This window comes from Oncorhynchus clarkii, chromosome 10 (assembly GCF_045791955.1).
Source record: "Oncorhynchus clarkii lewisi isolate Uvic-CL-2024 chromosome 10, UVic_Ocla_1.0, whole genome shotgun sequence".
Lineage (NCBI taxonomy): Eukaryota > Metazoa > Chordata > Actinopteri > Salmoniformes > Salmonidae > Oncorhynchus > Oncorhynchus clarkii.
Window position 1 is genome coordinate 18378546 of NC_092156.1, and position 21248 is coordinate 18399793.

At 43.0% G+C, this 21248-nt stretch overlaps 1 protein-coding gene, 1 long non-coding RNA gene and 3 other non-coding genes across 5 annotated transcripts; 4 read left to right on the forward strand and 1 right to left on the reverse strand.

Annotated features, from left to right (window-relative positions):
- Positions 1-603: 603 nt before the first annotated feature.
- LOC139419452 (L-asparaginase) lies at positions 604-16180 on the reverse strand. Its single transcript, XM_071169401.1, has 7 exons — positions 16047-16180; positions 15675-15770; positions 15115-15278; positions 3728-3811; positions 1746-1845; positions 1479-1541; positions 604-1030 (listed from the first exon to the last, which is right to left on the reverse strand). Exons 1-7 carry the CDS (start codon positions 16155-16157, stop codon positions 848-850), a joined length of 801 nt encoding a protein of 266 aa, XP_071025502.1. The 5' UTR covers positions 16158-16180; the 3' UTR covers positions 604-847.
- A 408-nt stretch (positions 16181-16588) lies between these two features.
- On the forward strand, positions 16589-21248 carry LOC139418083 (uncharacterized). The gene is made up of 9 exons (XR_011635270.1): positions 16589-16672; positions 17485-17554; positions 17926-17966; positions 18141-18209; positions 18547-18599; positions 20056-20101; positions 20484-20553; positions 20783-20818; positions 21080-21248. It is a non-coding gene; the product is annotated as an uncharacterized lncRNA (long non-coding RNA).
- LOC139419850 (small nucleolar RNA SNORA18) lies at positions 18359-18492 on the forward strand. The gene has a single exon (XR_011635461.1). It is a non-coding gene; the product is annotated as a small nucleolar RNA SNORA18 (small nucleolar RNA).
- Positions 19852-19990, forward strand: LOC139419847 (small nucleolar RNA SNORA8). Its single transcript, XR_011635459.1, has one exon. It is a non-coding gene; the product is annotated as a small nucleolar RNA SNORA8 (small nucleolar RNA).
- LOC139419849 (small nucleolar RNA SNORA8) lies at positions 20151-20290 on the forward strand. The gene has a single exon (XR_011635460.1). It is a non-coding gene; the product is annotated as a small nucleolar RNA SNORA8 (small nucleolar RNA).

Consider the following 21248-nt stretch of genomic DNA (forward strand, 5'->3'; position numbering starts at 1 on the left):
TGCAGGACAGGAGGGACCCGTCGGTCTCACAGATACACATGCGGACAGTGAGGGTGCCAGTGCTGCTCTGGGCTGGGTAGCCACTGTCCTCCACCACCACCACATGCACCACATAGTACTCTTGGACTCGCCTCTGAAACACCACACGCTTGGTCACTATCCCCACTGTGTTGTTTCCAAAGTCTTGCACTGTGAAATTCATGTTTCTGATTTCCCTGGGGGACTTGAAGAACTTCTGTCCAACAGCAGGAAGACCCTTGTTCGTAGCATTGATGGTCTGAATTACCTGGTATACTTTTTCATTTTCACAGACAAACGTGTCAAAGGGAATGGTGAGCTCCGGAGGGAACTCGTTGACATCCAGCCCATTGACTGTGACTGTGACCTTGTTGGATAGGATAGGGTTGTCCACCACCCAAAGACCATCCAGCTTTGACATGCTAGTTGGAACTAGCAAAACTGACATTTCTGACTTGCTAACTGGTTGTAGTTATACTTGTGCTGCGTTCAACCAGTTAGCAAGTCAAACGTTTATGAGATTCATAGTTCCGACTAGAACGTGAATGCACAAAAAATATTTACGCTAAGAGTTATGCTGCTTTTTACTGTAAACAAAAGTCAACGGACATGTTCATTAAAATACTGATGAGAGTCATAACATTCACAACTATTATCAACCATAAAAATACAATTAACGTGGGCAAACAGCAAAATATAATTCTCAACATTTATCAATTTTGACTTGAAGCATTTCAGTAGGAGACAAATGAGTTGCAAAATGAAAAAGAGTGAACAAAACTCGATAATTAGGTACTAGATAAGGATAATGGGGCTAATTGTGTCCATGTTATGGGACCAGGGAGAGTTCTACCAGGCCTCTGGCCATCTGCTCCTCCACATTGATCTTGGTTTTCTCGGCCACGAGGTCGGAGGCTTCCTTCTGGGCCTCATTGCTCAGCATCTCCACCAGGGTTTGCAGACCCAGACGCCGAGCATCATCCACCGGCTGGTTGTTGAAGAGGTCGCGCTGCTGCAGTGACAATACAGACACAAATCACTCAAGACTGTCCTTTTAGGGGTAGCCAAGGGTGTGATTATCACAACGTATAGGATAGATTAAGGCTACTGGTCCATTTGGATAAGTTATAGAAGTAAGAAATTAGAAATGGTATAACAGATCACCTGTGGATTGCCCATTTATCTGAATAAATGTAATTTCTTGGACCAAATACAGTGCATTCGGAAAGTATTCAGACCCCATTCGCTTTTTCCACATTACAGCCTTATTCTAAAGTGGATTAAATAAAACATTTTCCTAATCAATCTACACACAATACCACAATGACAAAGCAAAAACAGGGTAATCCATTTAAGAATAAGGCTGTAATGTAACAAAATGTGGAAAAAGTTAAGGAGTCTGAATACTTTCCAATGCACTGTACTATATTAAACCTGGTTGGTTGTGGAGAATTCAATACCTCAAGACTGGAGCCGTTCCTGATGCAGAACCTGACCATGTCTGGCTGGTTAGTGCAGACAGCCTAGAATAAACCAAAGTTACATTCTTTTTTGTATACATTGCAGTTCTATCTATCAACACGTTTCATTCTGTATATTGGTGTACTTCAATATCAAAGAATTAGGTCATGCCAGACCACAATGTTATTCTGACAATATCGAAATCATAGTACTGCTAAGCACAAAATCATGTTACAGGGAAGATTTATGGGAAAGTAGAAACCCACCACATGCAGAGGAGTTCTGCCATCGGCATCAGCAAAGTTGAAGCTAACCCCTGCCTGCTTCCACACCTCCATCTGCTTGAAGTCTCCCAAGAACGCAAGGCTGCAGACAAGAGAGGCCTTTAATTACATCTCAAATATGGTGTCATTCCCAATTATTATGGATTCAAAGGTCAGTTCTATGTATGACAGTAAGGAAATCAAACATTTTCATAAAAATGTGATGAATTCAATACATTAAATGTGTAGCCCTTCTACACATTGCGAAATTAAGCAGTGATCATTTTCATACAATTATAAGTGCACAAATAGTTCTGAGACGTGACATTCAATATATGACAGTGGTCACCAACCCTGGTCACTGCAGGACTAGTTTTGCAAGACTTATGTCCCAGCCTAGTACTAACATACAGTGGGGCAAAAAAGTATTTAGTCAGCCACCAATTGTGCAAGTTCTCCCACTTAAAAAGATGAGAGGCCTGTAATTTTCATCATAGGTACACTTCAACTATGACAGACAAAATGAGAAAGAAAAATCCAGAAAATCACATTGTGGGAATTTTAATGAATTTATTTGCAAATGATGGTGGAAAATAAGTATTTGGTCAATAACAAAAGTTTATCTCAATACTTTGTTATATACCCTTTGTTGGCAATGACAGAGGTCAAACGTTTTCTGTAAGTCTTCACAAGGTTTTCACACACTGTTGCTGGTATTTTGGCCCATTCCTCTATGCAGATCTCCTCTAGAGCAGTGATGTTTTGGGGCTGTTGCTGGGCAACACGGACTTTCAACTCCCTCCAAAGATTTTCTATGGGATTGAGATCTGGAGACTGGCTAGGCCACTCCAGGACCTTGAAATGCTTCTTACGAAGCCACTCCTTCGTTGCCCGGGCGGTGTGTTTGGGATCATTGTCATGCTGAAAGACCCAGCCACGTGTCATCTTCAATGCCCTTGCTGATGGAAGGAGGTTTTCACTCAAAATCTCACGATACATGGCCCCATGATGTTTCCACCCCCATGCTTCACAGTAGGTATGGCGTTCTTTGGATTCTTTGCCCTCCAAACACGACGAGTTGAGTTTTTACCAAAAAGTTATATTTTGGTTTCATCTGACCATATGACATTCTCCCAATCTTCTTCTGGATCATCCAAATGCTCTCTAGCAAACTTCAGACGGGCCTGGACATGTATTGGCTTAAGCAGGGGGACACGTCTGGCACTGCAGGATTTGAGTCCCTGGCGGCGTAGTGTGTTACTGATGGTAGGCTTTGTTACTTTGGTCCCAGCACTCTGCAGGTCATTCACTAGGTCCCCCCGTGTGGTTTTGGGATTTTTGCTCACCATTCTTGTGATCATTTTGACCCCACGGGGTGAGATCTTGCGTGGAGCCCCAGATCGAGGGAGATATCCGTGGTCTTGTATGTCTTCCATTTCCTGGTAATTGCTCCCACAGTTGATTTCTTCAAACCAAGCTGCTTACCTATTGCAGATTCAGTCTTTCCAGCCTGGTGCAGGTCCACAATTTTGTTTCTGGTGTCCTTTGACAGCTCTTTGGTCTTGGCCATAGTGGAGTTTGGAGTGTGACTGTTTGAGGTTGTGGACAGGTGTCTTTTGTACTGATAACAAGTTCAAGCAGGTGCCATTAATACAGGTAACGAGTGGAGGACAGAGGAGCCCCTTAAAGAAGAAGTTACAGGTCTGTGAGAGCCAAAAATCTTGCTTGTTTGTAGGTGACCAAATACATATTTTCCACTATAATTTGCAAATAAATTAATTAAAAATCCTACAATGTGATTTTCTGCATTTTTTCTTCTCATTTTGTCTGTCATAGTTACAGGCCTCTCTCATCTTTTTAAGTGGGAGAAACTGCAAATGCCATTGCTCTCTAGGACCAGTGTTGGTGACCACAGCTAGGTTATATGCTGTTTAAGTTAACCATAAGATTCAATACATTCTGGCTACTTCATTTAGCTCACCCACCAACACATCTCAACCCCCAGTTCCAGAGAGGATGTCTCCAGGTGAGCCCCCTCACTCATCAGTTGGGACACAACCTCTATGCTCCTGTACGGACACAATGAAGAGTCATGTTGTTGAGGGACTCCTGGTAAAAGACCTATAGTCTAGCCATTCATCTCAGATGAGGTCTCCCATTTGGAGCTTTATATACTGATGCATAATAAAAACACGAGGAAAAATCTTTCCTGGAAATCTTTCAAATAATGTGTAAATATATACATTTGCAGTTATTGTATAATTGCCATGTCATTAGTGATGGGGGGGACATGTATACAGTTATATATCGTAAGACAATATTGCAATATTATTTTTGCGCTAGTTGGCTGTACCTGCACCAAAACTCCAGTATTTTTCCTTCATAGCTTGTTCACTAGGAAGCCAATTTGTTTTCAGCACTTTTATTTCCACGTCAAACTATGTTTACATCCAATTGGTGAAAAATGTTCATGCATATATTCTAAAATCCACACAAAAACAATATGCATGTCACGACTTCCGCCGAAGTCGGTCCCTCTCCTTGTTTGGGCGGTGTTCGGCGGTCGACGTCACCGACCTTCTAGCCATCACTGATCCATTTTTCATTTTCCATTGGTTTTGTCTTGTCTTCCTTCACACCTGGTTCCAATCCCATCAATTACATGTTGTGTATTTAACCCTCTGTTTCTCCTCATGTCCTTGTCGGAGATTGTTATATTGTATGTTATGTGCAAGTCATGTGTCGGTGTGCGAGGGGTTTTGTACCCACTTATATTATTTTTGTATATATATTATTTTTTTAGTTTTATGAGCACTTATTAAACAACTCCATTTATACCAAGTTCATTTTCCTGCGCCTGACTTCCCTGCCACCGACACACACCCATTACAATGCACAAGTTGTTAACTTTCATTCAAATTACTTTTGCGGTTAACCCCCCCCCCCCCCCCCGCCCCCTCCCCCCCAAAAAACACAAGTTAAATGGGTTTCTATCGAATTTTGAACTCCACTGATCATTTTGTCATATAATGTTATATAGCGAATGTGACCACTCTGGTATTGGTACGTGTACTCTAACGAACAGCTTGCAGATACAGTGCATGTATTGCCTACATCAGTGGTTTCCAAACTGTGGGGCGCACCCCGAGGGATCGGCAGCAGGGGAACGGGGATCTCCCTGCCACAATTATTTTTAAATATACTGTACAGTACCAGTCAAAAATTTGGAAACACCTACTCATTCAAGGGTTTTTCTTTAATTTTACTATTTTCTATTCCTGTAGGAATGCCTTTCCAACAGTCTTGAAGGAGTTCCCACATATGCTGAGCACTTGTTGGCTGCTTTTCCTTAACTCTGCAGTCCAACTCATCACAAACCATCTCAATTGGGTTGAGGTCGGGTGATTGTGGTGGCCAGGTCATCTGATGCAGCACTCCATCACTCTCCTTCTTGGTCAAATAGCCCTTACACAGCCTGGAGGTGTGTTGGGTCATTGTCCTGTTGAAAAACAAATGATAGTCCCACTAAAAGCAAACCAGAGGTGATGACGAATCACTGCAGAATGCGGTAGTAGCCATGCTGGTTAAGTGTGCCTTGAATTCTAAATAAATCAGTGTCACCAGCAAAGCACCCACACACCACCTCCTCCATGCTTCAGGGTGGGAACCACACATGCAGAGATCATCTGTTCACCTACTCTGTGTCTCACAAAGACACAGCGGTTGGAACCAAAAGTCGCAAATTTGGACTCATCAGACCAAAGGACAGATTTCTACCGGTCTAATGTCCATTGCTCGTGTTTCTTGTTCCAATCAAGTCACTTCTTCTTATTGGTGTCCTTCAGTAGTGGTTTCTTTGCAGCAATTCAACCATAAAGGCCTGATTCACGCAGTCTCCTCTGAACAGTTGATGTTGAAGTGTGTCTGTTACTTGAACTCTGAGAAACATGTATTTGCGCCGCAATATCTGAGGCTGGTAACTCTAATGAACTTATCCTCTGCAGCAGAGGTAACTCTGGGTCTTCCTTTCCTGTAGCTGTCCTCATGAGGGCCAGTTTCATCATAGCGCTTAATGTTTTTTGTGACTGCACTTGAAGACTGTGACTGCACTTGACGACTGTGACTGCACTTGACATTTTCCCAGATTGACTGACCTTCATGTCTTAAAGTAATGATGGACTGTTGTTTCTCTTTGCTTATTTGGGCTGTTCTTGCCATAATATGGACTTGGTATTTCACCAACCAGGGCTTCTGTATACCACCTCCTACCCTGTCACAACTGAACTGATTGGAATTTCTTTCCTTCTTCATGCGTTTGAGCCACAAACTCACTTTTAACATGGCACACCTGTTAATTGAAATGCATTCCAGGTGACTACCTCATGAAGCTGGTTGAGAGAATGCCAAGAGTGTGCAAAGCTGCCATCAAGGCAAAGGGTGGCTACTTTGAAGAATCTCAAAAAAACACTTTTTTGGTTACCACATGATACCATATGTGTTATTTCTTAGTTTTGATGTCTTCACTGTTATTCTACAATGTAGAAAATAGTCAAATAAAGTGTCACGTCCTGACAATAGAAAGCCTGTATTTTCTATGGTAGAGTAGGTCAGGGCGTGACTAGGTTTATTTTTCTATGGTCAGGGTTCTAGGTTTATTTTTCTATGTTGGTGTTTGTGTATGATTCCCAATTAGAGGAGCTGGTAATCGTCGTCTCTAATTGGGGATCATACTTAAATTGCATTTTTTCCACCTGTGGGTTATGGGATATTGTTTATGTTTAGTTGCCTGTTCGCACTACATTATCATCACGGTTAATTTATTCTTTATTTTGTTTTGTATTAGCTTCAGTTTCACTTCCTTTATTAAACATGTGGAACTCTATGCAAGCTTGGTCTGATCATCATTATTACGAACAACATGACATAAAGAAAAAGACAGGGAATTGTTACTAGGATTAAACGTCAGGAATTGTGAAAAACTGAGTTTAAATGCATTTGGCTAAGGTGTATGTAAACTTCCAACTTCGACTAATATATATATATATATAAAACTGTTTTGTAGATTTGTGAACATATCAAAATACTTAATCTTACATGCAGAATACCTGCTGTTAACTTTTAAATGATTGGAATGAATTATCCAAAGAGAGTATAAAGATTTTCAGTGAAAGACAAAAAAAAAAAAAACCTTCACATGACCCTACAAAGGGCCTTGGTACCGGTCGTAGAAAAAATAACTTCACTGGATTTTGAAATACTAAAATTGATCCTCAAGAATTTCCCTGTATTTAGTGCCATCCATCATTCCTTCAAAAATTGATCCTCAAGAATTTCCCTGTATTTAGTGCCATCCATCATTCCTTCAATATTGATTTATATTTTTTATTTCACCTTTATTTAACCAGGTATGCTAGTTGAGAACAAGTTCTCATTTGCAACTGTGACCTGGCCAAGACAAAGCAAAGCAGTTTGACACATACAACAACACACATGGAATAAACAAACAGTCAATAATACAGTAGAAAAGTCTATATATAGTATGTGCAAATGAGGTAGGATAAGGGAGGTAAGGCAATAAATAGACCATGGTGGCGAAGTAATTACAATATAGCAATTAAACACCGGAATGGTAGATGTGCAGAAGATGAATGTGCAAGTAGAGATACTGGGGTGCAAAGGAGCATGATAAATACATAAATACAGTATGGGGATGAGGTAGTTGGATGGGATATTTACAGATGGGCTATGTACAGGTGCAGTGATCTGTGAGCTGCTCTGACAGCTGGTGCTTAAAGCTAGTGAGGGAGATGTGAGTCTCCAGCTTCAGTGATTTTTGCAATTTATTCCAGTCATTGGCAGCAGAGAACTGGAAGGAAAGGTGGCCAAAGAAAAAATTGGCTTTGGGGGTGACCAGTATACCTGCTGGAGAGCGTGCTACGGGTGGGTGCTGCTATGGTGACCAGTGAGCTGAGATAAGGTGGGGCTTTACCTAGCAGAGACTTGTAGATGACCTGGAGCCAGTGGGTTTGGAAATGAGTATGAAGCGAGGGCCAGTCAACGAAAGCGTACAGGTCGCAGTGGTGGGTAGTAGATGGGGCTTTGGTGACAAAACGGATGGCACTGTGATAGACTGCATCCAATTTGTTGAGTAGAGTGTTGGAGGCTATTTTGTAAATGACATCGCTGAAGTCGAGGATCGGTAGGATGGTCAGTTTTACGAGGGTATGTTTGGCAGCATGAGTGAAGGATGCTTTGTTGCGAAATAGGAAGCAGATTCTAGATTTAATTTTGGATTGGAGATGCTTAATGTGAGTCTGGAAGAAGAGTTTACGGTCTAACCAGACACCTAGGTATTTGTAGTTGTCCACATATTCTACGGCAAAACCGTCCAGAGTAGTGATGCTGGACGGGAGGGCATGGCAGGCAGCGATCGGTTGAAGAGCATGCATTTAGTTATACTTGCATTTAAGAGCAGTTGGAGGCCACGGAAGGAGAGTTGTATGGCATTGAAGCTCGTCTGGAGGTTAGTTAACACAGTGTCCAAAGAAGGACCAGAGGTATACAGAATTGTGATTTCAAAATTGGGTAGTGCATCTTCAGTTTTCCTGTTGTAAGATAGCTAATATTTTTTAGATTTAGTTGTAATGTTCGAGTCACTTAAATATCACATGAATAGACATGGCAAAATGCATAGAATTGCAAGAAAATGTGCTTTAAAACTGCAAAATGTTCTCTGCACCCCATGACAAAATGTGTAGAATTGCAAGAAATAAGCCTTTAAACTGTTACATTTTCTCTCTGCCAAAAAGAGGGGTGTGAACAGTTTGTGTCATTAAAAGTGCTTGTGCCAATAGAAATAGACGTGGGGCACAGCTCAAAACTGTTGTTCTGATTAAAGAAGCAATAAAACTGGCCTTCTTTAGACTAGTTGAGTATCTGGAGCATCAGCATTTGTGGGTTTGATTACAGGCTCAAAATGGCCAGAAACAAAGACCTTTATTCTGAAAGTCGTCAGCCTATTCTTGTTCTGAGAGATGAAGGCTATTCAATGTGAGAAATTGCCAAGAAACGGAAGATCTCGTACAACACTGTGTACTACTCCCTTCACAGAACAGCTCTAACCAGAATAGAAAGAGGAGTGGGAGGCGCTGGTGCACAACTGAGCAAAAGGACAAATACATCAGAGTGTCTAGTTTGAGAAACAGACGCCTCACAAGTCCTCACCTGGCAGCTTCATTAAATACTACCTGCAAAACCATATCAGGGCCACCATTGTTCCTGTTCCCAAGAAAGCTAAGGTAACTGAGCTAAACGACTACCGCCCCGTAGCACTCACTTCCGTCATCATGAAGTGCTTTGAGAGACTACTCAAGGACCATATCACCTGACACCCTAGACCCACTCCAATTTGCTTACCGCCCCAATAGGTCCACAGACGACGCAATCGCAACCACACTGCACACTGCCCTAACCCATCTGGACAAGAGGAATACCTATGTGAGAATGCTGTTCATCGACTACAGCTCAGCATGTAACACCGCAGTACCCTCCAAACTCATCATCAAGCTCGAGACCCTGGGTCTCGTCCCCGCCCTGTGCAACTGGGTCCTGGACTTCCTGACGGGCCGCCCCCAAGGTGGTGAGGGTAGGTAACAACATCTCCACCCCGCTGATCCTCAACACTGGGGCCCCACAAGGCTGCGTTCTGAGCCCTCTCCTGTACTCCCTGTTCACCCACGACTGCGTGGCCATGCGCGCCTTCAACTCAATCATCAAGTTCGCAGACGATAATACAGTGGTAGGCTTGATTACCAACAACGACGAGACGGCCTACAGGGAGGAGGTGAGGGCCCTCGGAGTGTGGTGTCAGGAAAATAACCTCACACTCAACGTCAACAAAACAAAGGAGATGATTGTGGACTTCAGGAAACAGCAGAGGGAGCACCCCCCTATCCACATCGACGGGACAGTAGTGGAGAGGGTAGTAAGTTTTAAGTTCCTTGGCGTACACATCACGGACAAACTGAATTGGTCCACCCACACAGACAGCGTTGTGAAGAAGGCGCAGCAGCGCCTCTTCAACCTCAGGAGGCTGAAGAAATTTGGCGTGTCACCAAAAGCACTCACAAACTTCTACAGATGCACAATCGAGAGCATCCTGTCGGGCTGTATCACCGCCTGGTACGGCAATGGCTCCTCCCACAACCGTAAGGCTCTCCAGAGGGTAGTGAGGTCTGCACAATGCATCACCGGGGGCAAACTACCTGTCCTCCAGGACACCTACACCACCCAATGTCACAGGAAGGCCATAAAGATCATATTTTTTTTAAATAATTTTTTGGGGTGAATTTGACCCCTTTTTCTCCCCAATTTCGTGGTATCCAATTGTTTAGTAGCTACTATCTTGTCTCATCACTACAACTCCCATACGGGCTCGGGAGAGACGAAGATTAAAAGTCTGCTTCTTAACACAGCGCCATCCAACCCGGAAGCCAATCGCAAAAATGTGTCGGAGGAAACACTGTGCACCTGGCAAACTTGGTTAGCGCGCACTGCGTCCGGCCCGTCACAGGAGTCGCTGGTGCGCGATGAGACAAGGATTTCCCTACCGGCCAAACTCTCCCTAACCCGGACGACGCTAGACCAATTGTGCGTCGCCCCCACGGACCTCCCGGTCGCGGCCGGTTACGACAGAGCCTGGGCGCGAACCCAGAGTCTCTGGTGGCGCAGCTGGCGCTGCAGTACAGCGCCCTTAACCACTGCGCCACCCGGGAGGCCCCATAAAGATCATCAAGGACAACAACCACCCGAGCCACTGCCTGTTCACCCCGCTATCATCCAGAATGCGAGGTCAGTACAGGTGCATCAAAGCAGGGACCGAGAGACAGAAAAACAGCTTCTATCTCAAGGCCATCAGACTGTTAAACAGCCACTGTTAAACATTGAGTGGCAGCTGCCAACATACTGACTCAACTCCAGCTCACTTTAATAATGGAAATTGATGGAAAAATGTATCACTAGCCACTTTAAACAATGCCACTTAATATAATGTTTACATACCCTACATTACTCATCTCATATGTATATACTGTACTCGATACCATCTACTGCATCTTGCCTATGCCGTTCTGTACCATCACTCATTCATATATCTTTAAGTACATATTCTTTATCCCTTTACACTTGTGTGTATAAGGTAGTAGTTGTGGAATTGTTAGGTTAGATTAATCGTTGGTTATTACTCAACTCAATTTAACCTTGCGCAATACCCTAGATGCAGTTGCACTCCTAACACCAAAAAACATTTGTCATAAGAAACTAGCTCCCTGGTATACAGAAAATACCCGAGCTCGGACCTCCCGGGTGGCGCAGTGGTTAAGGGCGCTGTACTGCAGCGCCAATTGTGCCATCAGAGTCCCTGGGTTCGCGCCCAGGCTCTGTCGTAACCGGCCGCGACCGGGAGGTCCGTGGGGCGACGCACAATTGGCCTAGCGTCGTCCGGGTTAGGGAGGGATTGGTCGGTAGGGATCTCCTTGTCTCATCGCGCACCAGCGACTCCTGTGGCGGACCGGGCGCAGTGCGCGCTAGCCAAGGTTGCCAGGTGCACGGTGTAGCCTCCGACACATTGGTGCGGCTGGCTTCCGGGTTGGATGAGCGCTGTGTTAAGAAGCAGTATGGCTGGTTGGGTTGTGTATCGGAGGACGCATGACATTCAACCTTCGTCTCTCCCGAGCCCGTACGGGAGTTGTAGCAATGAGACAAGATAGTAGCTACTACAACAATTGGATACCACGAAATTGGGGAGAAAAAGGGGTAAAATTAAAAAAATATATATTAAAAAAATAAATAAAATACCCGAGCTCTGAAGCAAGCTTCCAGAAAATTGGAACGGAAATGGCGACACACCAAACTGGAAGTCTTCCGACTAGCTTGGAAAGACAGTACCGTGCCGTATCAAAGAGCGCTCAATGCTGCTCGATCATCCTATTTTTCCAACTTAATTGAGGAAAATAAGAACAATCCGAAATGTATTTTTGAAACTGTCGCAAAGCTAACTAAAAAGTAGCATTCCCCAAGTGAGGATGGCTTTCACTTCAGCAGTAATAAATTCATGAACTTCTTTGAGGAAAAGTTCATGATTATGAGAAAGGAAATTACGGACTCCTCTTTAAATCTGCGTATTCCTTCAAAGCTCAGTTGTCCTGAGTCTGCACAACTCTGCCAGGACCTAGGATCAAGAGAGACACTCAGTGTTTTAGTACTATACCTCTTGACACAATGATGAAAATAATCATGGCCTCTAAACATTCAAGCTGCATACTGGACCCTATTCCAAATAAACTACTTAAAGAGCTGCCTCATGTGCTTGGCCCTCCTATGTTGAACATAATAAATGGCTCTCTATCCACCGGATGTGTACCAAACTCACTAAAAGTGGCAGTAATAAAGCCTCTCTTGAAAAAGACAAACCTTGACCCAGAAAATATAAAAAACTATCGGCCTATATCGAATCTTCTATTCCTCTCAAAAAAAACTGAAAAAGCTGTTGCGCAGCAACTCACTGCCTTCCTGAAGACAAACAATGTATACGAAATGCTTCAGTCTGGTTTTAGACCCCATCATAGCACTGAGACTGCACTTGTGAAGGTGGTAAATGACCTTTTAATGGCATCAGACCGAGGCTCTGCATCTGTCCTCGTGCTCCTAGACCTTAGTGCTGCTTTTGATACCATTGATCACCACATTCTTTTGCAGAGATTGGAAACCCAAATTGGTCTACAAGGACAAGTTCTGGCCTGGTTTAGATCTTATCTGTCGGAAAGAAATCAGTTTGTCTCTGTGAATGGTTGTCTCTGACAAATCAACTGTAAATGTCGGTGTTCCTCAAGGTTCAGTTTTAGGACCACTATTGTTTTCACTATATATTTTACCTCTTGGGGATGTCATTCGAAAACATAATGTTAACTTTCCCTGCTATGCAGATGACACACAGCTGTACATTTAAATGAAACATGGTGAAGCCCCAAAATTGCCCTCGCTAATAGCCGGTGTTTCAGACATAAGGAAGTGGATGGCTGCAAACTTTCTAATTTTAAACTCGTACAAAACAGAGATGCTTGTTCTAGGTCCCAAGAAACAAAGAGATCTTCTGTTGAATCTGACAATTAATCTTGATGGTTGTACAGTCGTCTCAAATAAAACTGTGAAGGACCTCAGTGTTACTCTGGACCCTGATCTCTCTTTTGACAAACATATCAAGACTGTTTCGAGGACAGCTTTTTTCCATCTACGTAACATTGCAAAAATCAGAAACTTTCTGTCCAAAAATGATGCTGAAAAATTAATCCATGCTTTTGTTACTTCTAGGTTAGACTACTGCAATGCTCTACCTTCCGGCTACCTGGATAAAGGACTAAATAAACTTCAGTTAGTGCTAAATACGGCTGCTAGAATCCTGACTAGAACCAAAAAGTTTGATCATATTACTCCAGTGCTAGCCTCCCTACACTGGCTTCCTGTTAAGGCAAGGGCTGATTTCAAGGTTTTACTGCTAACCTACAAAGCATTACTTGGGCTTGCTCTTATCTATCTTTCTGATTTGGTCCTGCCGCACATGCCTACATGTACACTCCGGTCACAAGACGCAGGCCTCCTAATTGTCCCTAGAATATCTAAGCAAACAGCTGGAGGCAGGGCTTTCTCCTATAGAGCTCAATTTTTATGGAATGGTCTGCCTACCCATGTGAGGGACGCAGACTCGGTCTCAACCTTTAAGTCTTTACTGGAGACTCATCTCTTCAGTGGGTCATATGATTGAGTGTAATCTGGCCCAGGAGTGTGAAGGTGAACGGAAAGGCCCTGGAGCAACGAACCGCCCTTGCTGTCTCTGCCTGGCCGGTTCCCCTCTTTCCACTGGGATTCTCTGCCTCTAACCCTATTACAGGGGCTGAGTCACTGGCTTACTAGTGCTCTTTCATGCCGTCCCTAGGAGGGGTGCGTCACTGACGTGATCTTCCTGTCTGGGTTGGCGCCCCCCCTTGGGTTGTGCCGTGGCGGAGATCTTTGTGGGCTATACTTGGCCTTGTCTCAGGATGGTAAGTTGATGGTTGTGGTGTGGGGGCTGTGCTTTGGCAAAGTGGGTGGGGTTATATCTTTCCTGTTTGGCCCTGTCCGGGGGTATCACTGGATGGGGCCACAGTGTCTCCTGACCCCTCCTGTCTCAGCCTCCAGCATTTATGCTGCAGTAGTTTGTGTCGGGGGGCTTGGGTCAGTCTGTTATATCTGGAGTACTTCTCCTGTCTTATCCGGTGTCCTGTGTGAATTTAAGTATGCTCTCTTTCTCTCTCTCGGAAGACCTGAGCCCTAGGAGCATGCCTCAGGAATACCTGGCATGATGACTCCTTGCTGTCCCCAGTCCACCTGGCCGTGCTGCTGCTCCAGTTTCAACTGTTCTGCCTGCAGCTATGGAATCCTGACCTGTTCACCGGACGTGCTACCTGTCCCAGACCTGCTGTTTTCAACTCTCTAGACAGCAGGAGTGGTAGAGATACTCTTAATGACCGACTATGAAAAGCCAACTGACATTTACTCCTGAGGTGCTGACTTGCTGCACCCTCGACAACTACTGTGATTATTATTATTTGACCATGCTGGTCATTTATGAACATTTGAACATCTTGGCCATGTTCTGTTACAATCTCCACCAGGCACAGCCAGAAGAGGACTGGCCACCCCTCATAGCTTGGTTCCTCTCTAGGTTTCTTCCTAGGTTTTGGCCTTTCTAGGGAGTTTTTCCTAGGCACCGTGATTCTACACCTGTATTGCTTGCTGTTTGGGGTATAAGGCTGGGTTTCTGTACAGCACTTTGAGATATCAGCTGATGTACAAAGGGCTATATAAATTAATTTGATTTGATATTACTGCATTGTCGGAACTAGAAGCACAAGCATTTCTCTACACTCACATTAACATCTGCGAACCATGTGTATGTGACAAATAAAATGTGATCTGAGAGCTGTAGAATCAGCTGTACATGTGATGGAAGAGTGCACTGTGCATGCAGAGGGTTGCAATTCCATTAAATTGTGAATAGTTTAACCAAAATATGCCACAAGCCCTAGAATTGCCTTATGTGTATCCCACAAAAAGGTTCACTGTTATAAGCTAACTTTTTTTATGAATATAAGCAAAATTCCCCAATTCTCGGGCTTAACTTCCCATGGAAAATTTCCTGGAAAGTTTCCAACCCTTTGCAACCCTACTCACTACTGTAAATTGCTCTGGATAAGAGCATCTGCTAAATTACTAAAATGCAAATACCACTGGGCCCCACCAGACACAGATAACCGAAGATTGGGGTTTGTTTTCTCACTTGCAGCGAATGCCATCTCGGAGAGCAGTTTCTCTCGCAAAATCCCTAACGTTGACATCCGCTCCCTTCTTCAGCAGGAATCGGACAGTCTCGACATCCCCCTCACCAGCAGCCAGGTGGAGAGGTGTCCTCCCATGTCCGTCTGACACAGACACATCAGCTCCCTAAAGCATGACAGTCAACATTTTGGGATGAATTTCCTAAGTATCACCACTTATGTCAACCGAATTAAATTGCTCTAAATGATGATACAGTAGCAATGTTTTCATAAACTAACGTTAGGTTACAGGATTCCCTTCCCTCAAATTCACTTGTATAACACAGTAGCTAGCTAACTAAGTACTACTAGCTAGGCTAATAGTAGTTACTTATATTGTAGTGAATTCGGGAGATAACCCCGACCGGGGACTTGAACCTGGGTCCAATGACCGTCAAACCAACGCCTTAACAGTTAAGCCAAGAGGTCCAAACCCCTTGAAGAGGTCGCTACATTACCCCCTTACTTCAAAAGCTATATATATATATATATATATCAATAATAATACTCTGGGTAACGTTACCTGTTGTAAGTGTCCCTCAAGACCAACAATGTCTCCTTGCAAAGCAGAGGCATTCAACAGCATGGGGAAAATGGCAAGCTGGCACACCTTCATCTCCTACGGTTAGTACAAGAAAATTAACCTTGCAGAAGGCTATATTCCATGTAGTATCATGGATTATAGTTTCATATTGACATTGATTGACTTGACTGGAGAACACAGACAGTTCACCAATAACGTTGTACTTTTGACCGACTGTGATTGATGCATCCAACAGTTAACTAGCTGGCTAGAAGCTGACATAGTTCAGCGCAAACGCTAGCTAGTTAGCCTTTACTTACTACTCTATAACGTTTACTAGCGAACTTTAGTTTGCTGGCTAAACACACCAACCTTTGCCATATCATCAGTCCCCAACCATCCCAGACGGATGGATGATGCCACAGCTGACCAAAATCTGTAAACTTCTTCAGGGATCTTTCCTTTTGATTGATAAATACCCATGGTGGCGAATTACTAAGCTTTCGCAATATAAACTTTTATTGAGAGGCAAAACCACTACAGGGCCTGTCTGGGGTTCAAAATAATTAAATTACTCACTAACATAAAAAATAAATGAATAGTTTCCCGGGTTCGAAAGTTCCCACCCGTCACGTGACGTAGAACATGCATATCAAACAGATGTGACTTGTTGAACGTATTGTAATGCATATCATTAACGTAACCTCATGAACATATCATTCAAAGTGTTTACAAATGCAAGTATTATCATTTACATTAATTGAATGTTTCATGTTTGTCGTCTGTATGGGCAAATAGTACCTAGCCTTCTTGCGGCAAAATATCCACGACTATGATTGGTTGTGGTGGTATGCCGTAAAGCGTTTTCTGCCAGCGTTGTCTTATAAATACTCTTCAGACTCCTTGAACGGTCTCATTTCGTCAGTCTTCAGGATCGTTTTGGTAAAGTAGAATGCGCACATGCTCTGTCGACGGTGCTGCTAAATGCAGTAATGAAGGTACAATTGAATTACTGAGTAATGTGTTAATCCACGTCGTGGATTCAATGTTTAGGAACTTCTCTTTATTTATTTTTCTCAATATTTGTTATTTCTATTTTAATTTGTTTGTTAAGGGCTTTTTAAGTAAGCATTTCACTGCTGTTGTATTCGGCGAATGTGACAAATACAATTTGAATAGTTGTGATCATGCTTCCCTGCCACGCGGTGTTGCAAATAGCTCGTTAACAAAGGGGCATCAAACTACAAGTAGCTAGCTATTTTGTCATGGCTTGTCTATTGGCTAATATAACTTGTGTATTGTGGTGGCAGCCTACGGTTGTTTTGACTAGACTGCTGTAGTTTCTAGTCTGTTAGCAAGCCATCTAATGTTTGCAAACAGGCCCGAAGATGACTGGCTAGCTAAATGCCATGTGCACCGCTACGTATGGAGTTTCCTAGATTCAATGGGTGAATTCCATCGATGTGACATGGCTATAGAACTGTCGGGTTTGCTTTCATCTTTACAGATTAATTGTATTGGTGACAATGAGGCCCGTAACATCCTCGCTAGCCAGGCTTAGCCTAGCTAACGTTAGTTGACTAAATACAGGTTGAAGCTCGTTAAATAATCTGCTAGATAACGTCAGTAATGTTTCTCTGGGACTAGTAAAGGTCATTACCCAAACTAATGAACTATTGTTTGCGAATATAGCTTTGAACGGTAATGTGTTACATCTCAAATTGTATTTTAAACAGAACTATGGACATGTAGCGTTATTTTATGATTTTGCTTCGCATGCCTTATCCCCTCTGATCCCTGATAATTGCAGGAAATGACAGGCCCCGCATTTGGCTATCTTGAGTTGAGCCAGAACTCTGCGCCAGAAGCTCTTCCATGTGGTAAGACATTTCCTGTTACGTCTTTGTAAGCACAGTGCCAGTTGGGGCCTTGACATCGTGGGCCTTAGTGCTGGTGCAGTGCACATAGCAATCCATTCTCTTGCAACCCACTGCTGTGCTCACCTAGCAGCAGTGTTACTTATGAGACTGGACATTTATTTATCTTTACCTAGGCAAGTCGGTTAAGAAATTATTTACACTGATGGCCTGCTAAAAGGCTTCCTGCTTGGATGGAGTGGGACTAGAAATAAAATATTAATGGCAAGAGACCTAAGACACCATAGTGTGGAAGCAGCACATGACAAGACAATCAATTTGTACACGTGTTAATACAAAGTATTTGCTATTTATCCATTGCCTTCATCTTTCAGGGAAAAGCTTAATATGAAGATTAATTCAAGATCAAACTCGGGTATGTTTTATAACCATAAGCTTGATATATTAATGGAAGTAATGATGATTGGCTTAAATGTTCAACTGCTCTGAATTGTGATTACGGTATGCCTTTCTGAACAAACCGGTGATATAAATGCTGTAAACCAATGTTCATATTCATTGAATTCACTACTTTCCATTGCTTCAACAGCTTCAAGGAGCAACTGAGTTGCCCTGAATACCCAAGAGTTCCTGAGCGTGTGGTCATTCGCCGAGTCATGTTAGTTTGTTTTTCCAAGCTCTAATCTAATTGAGTTAACTCAAATAACCTTAGTTTTATAGTGAGTGGTTAATTTCACCACCTGCAATGCCTAGTCCACTTTATTGATATGATCTTCAGTGCTTCGTATTTAAAGCTTCCAGTGCTGTACTGAGGCCTATCCCGACAGACTCCTCACTGTGGGCCCTAGTCGTTGGAAATGCCTCAAAGAACAAATTTGTAGTTTCGCTTTACCCACAGGGCTACTGCCATTAGCCCTGTGAGATATTACTACAGAACAAATTGCAGCTCTGTTTTGAAGTGACACTGTTTCTAATGACCTGCTTGTCTGGTGTAGGTCTACCAAATGGCCACAGGGTGGCTCAAGCCCTGATGCACAGCGGCCCTTTGGTGAGTATTATTGAGGGCTGACTTTTTAGTCTAGCAGGTGCCAAACATTTTAATGGCACGTTTTAATTTGCACCTGTCTCGGTGGACTATTCTATTACGGGTACACCATTAGTGCACTTACTGTCAATTTATAATCTGCAATACATTTATTTTGTCCCGCTACACCAAACGCGGTCAAAATATCAAAACCGCTGAACCAGTTACATTAATTTGGGAACGGGTCAAACTAGTTAGCGTGCACTTTCTAGCTAATTTGTCCTGGGATATCAACTTTGAGTAGTTATTTTATCTGAAATGCACAAGGTCCTCTACTCCGACAATTAATCCATACACACAACGGTCAACTGAATCGTTTCTAGTCATCCCTCCCAGGCTTTTTCATCTTTGAAATTTTATCTTGTTTGGTAAATCAACTTTCATAGGATTACTACACTGACAGGCAATGGTTCGTCTTTCGATCACCCATGTGGGTATAACCAGTCAGGAGATGGCACGTGGGTGACTGCTTCTATAAACCAATGAGATGGGAGAGGCAGGACTAACAGAGTAATCTGCGTCAAAAAGGTTATATTTTAGCTCTGGTCAACGCAGACGCTTGTTGACCAGTCTGACTGACGGATTGCTGTTTTGAAGCCTTAATCTTGGCACTCTGCACTTGTAAAACTGTTTTGGAAGCTATAGAAAATTATTTGTCTAATTTTGAGTGTCCCGTGGGTTTGCTTAGACACCTTAATTCATACTTACATTTCCTTAACACACAATATAATTTAACCTTTCATAGTTAACTTCACGCATCCATCCCATTAGGTGGGATCATTTTCATCAACATCCGCTGAATTGCACAGCTCCAAATTAAATGACCAAAAAAATGCACTTTCATGAAATCACAAGTGCAAAACACAGCTTAGCTTGTTAATCCACCTGGCATGTTAGATTTCAATAAAGCTTTTCAGCGAAAGCATAACAAGTGTTTATGTAAGATCATCTCTCTAAGTAGACAAGATATTACAAACACTAGCAGCCAAGTAGATTGGTCAGAAAAGCTAATTAAATCGCTTACCTTTGCTCTATTTTGTTCAGAAATCCAGGCTCGGGCAGTCGACATTGCAGAACAATTCCAAATAGTGTCCGTAAAGTGTGTAGAAAGATGTCAAATGTTTATTTATAATCAATCCTCAGGTTTTTACAATATATAATCGTGGGATTTAGTTTTGAATCCCTGGGGTATATGGGAGGGATAGACTATGATCACCGCACTGCATGGTATCTGCAGCCAGCTGCTACTCCGGTTGGACTGTTCATTAGTCAGTGCAAGAGAAACTCGGCATATGGCATCGTTGGTCTCCATGTCTATGTGTGTGTGGCGTCCTGGTATATCTGTCGAGACATTTACTTCTCATTAAGTTTCCATCATTGAACTTCCGGTATGCAAATTTAATCTGTGTTCTCTTGACAGGCCTGTTGTATCATGTGCCAAGGGCTCTGAGAGGGTAATGAATTAAGTGAGTATTTGTGTACAGTCTTGTGATGCTAGCAGAGTGCCCACTGAGTAGCACTGTATGGTATCTGCAGCCAGCCTTCACCACGGGCTGTTCTGTTCATAACACAGTGCAAGATCAACTCTTCATATGGCATCGTTAGGCTCTGGGCTGGTCTGTGCCTGGCGCCCTGGTATTTGTGCAGAGACAACACTTTCCTTCTCCATGGGCTACTCCCTGACAATGATGCCCCAAATTGAGACTGTCAATGTATCAAAGTAATGTTTCTGGGCATTAAGATCACGTTCAAGTGTGTATTAAAGGCTAAGAATACTGCCCCTGAGGTGTGATAAATGCTGTGCTGTAGTGTAAGGTATTGAGTAATTAAGTGTTAACTTCACTTCAGGTACACCAGGACTGGTCTTTTGATGATCCAGTACACCAGAACTTGGCTGAATGATACATCTCCAGTGAAGGTAACCTCTTGTCTTCCTGGACTTTTTGGCTGTCATCAAATTGGTCATATACCAAGGCTCTTGGGATATACAGTTCCTGACTTGCTGTGGAATTGACCACAAAGTAAACCTTCCAGTGGGTCTCACCAGCGCCATGCTGGAGTTGCTCTATTGGAAACAGTGCAATAACAAAGTTAGCTGAGTTACTCCCAATTTATTTGTATTTAACTTCATGAATTGTTTCTTTCAGGTTGTGCATCACTGACCAACAAATGATCAGAGTAAGGTGAGGAGCTACTCAGTGTGTTCCGGATCATTTTCAAAGGGGGCCTGTCGGGCTTTCCCACTGCTGGTCCTTCACGCAGTGATCCCACAGCAGCGCCCCTGGTGACTCAATGCAGATCCTTTTTGCCATGGGTGGTCTGCTGTCTCCACGGGCAACATAACTCCTACTCAATATTACATCAGCGCCTAGATCATGCCTGCTTATTAATGCATAGAAGGAAATTTGTTTAAAGTTTACCCAAAATGTATTTCTAATCAACAGGTGATCTGTTTCGGCCCTGCATGCACCTATCAAGTTAAGAGGTGTTTGAAGAAATTAACAAGATGAATGCTTTCTCAAAGATTCAATTTAAAATGCATTTGAAGATGTAGCTCAATCTGACCTGTTGAGGTTATGAATTTTCAATAAAATGTTTGGTAATGTAATTTGA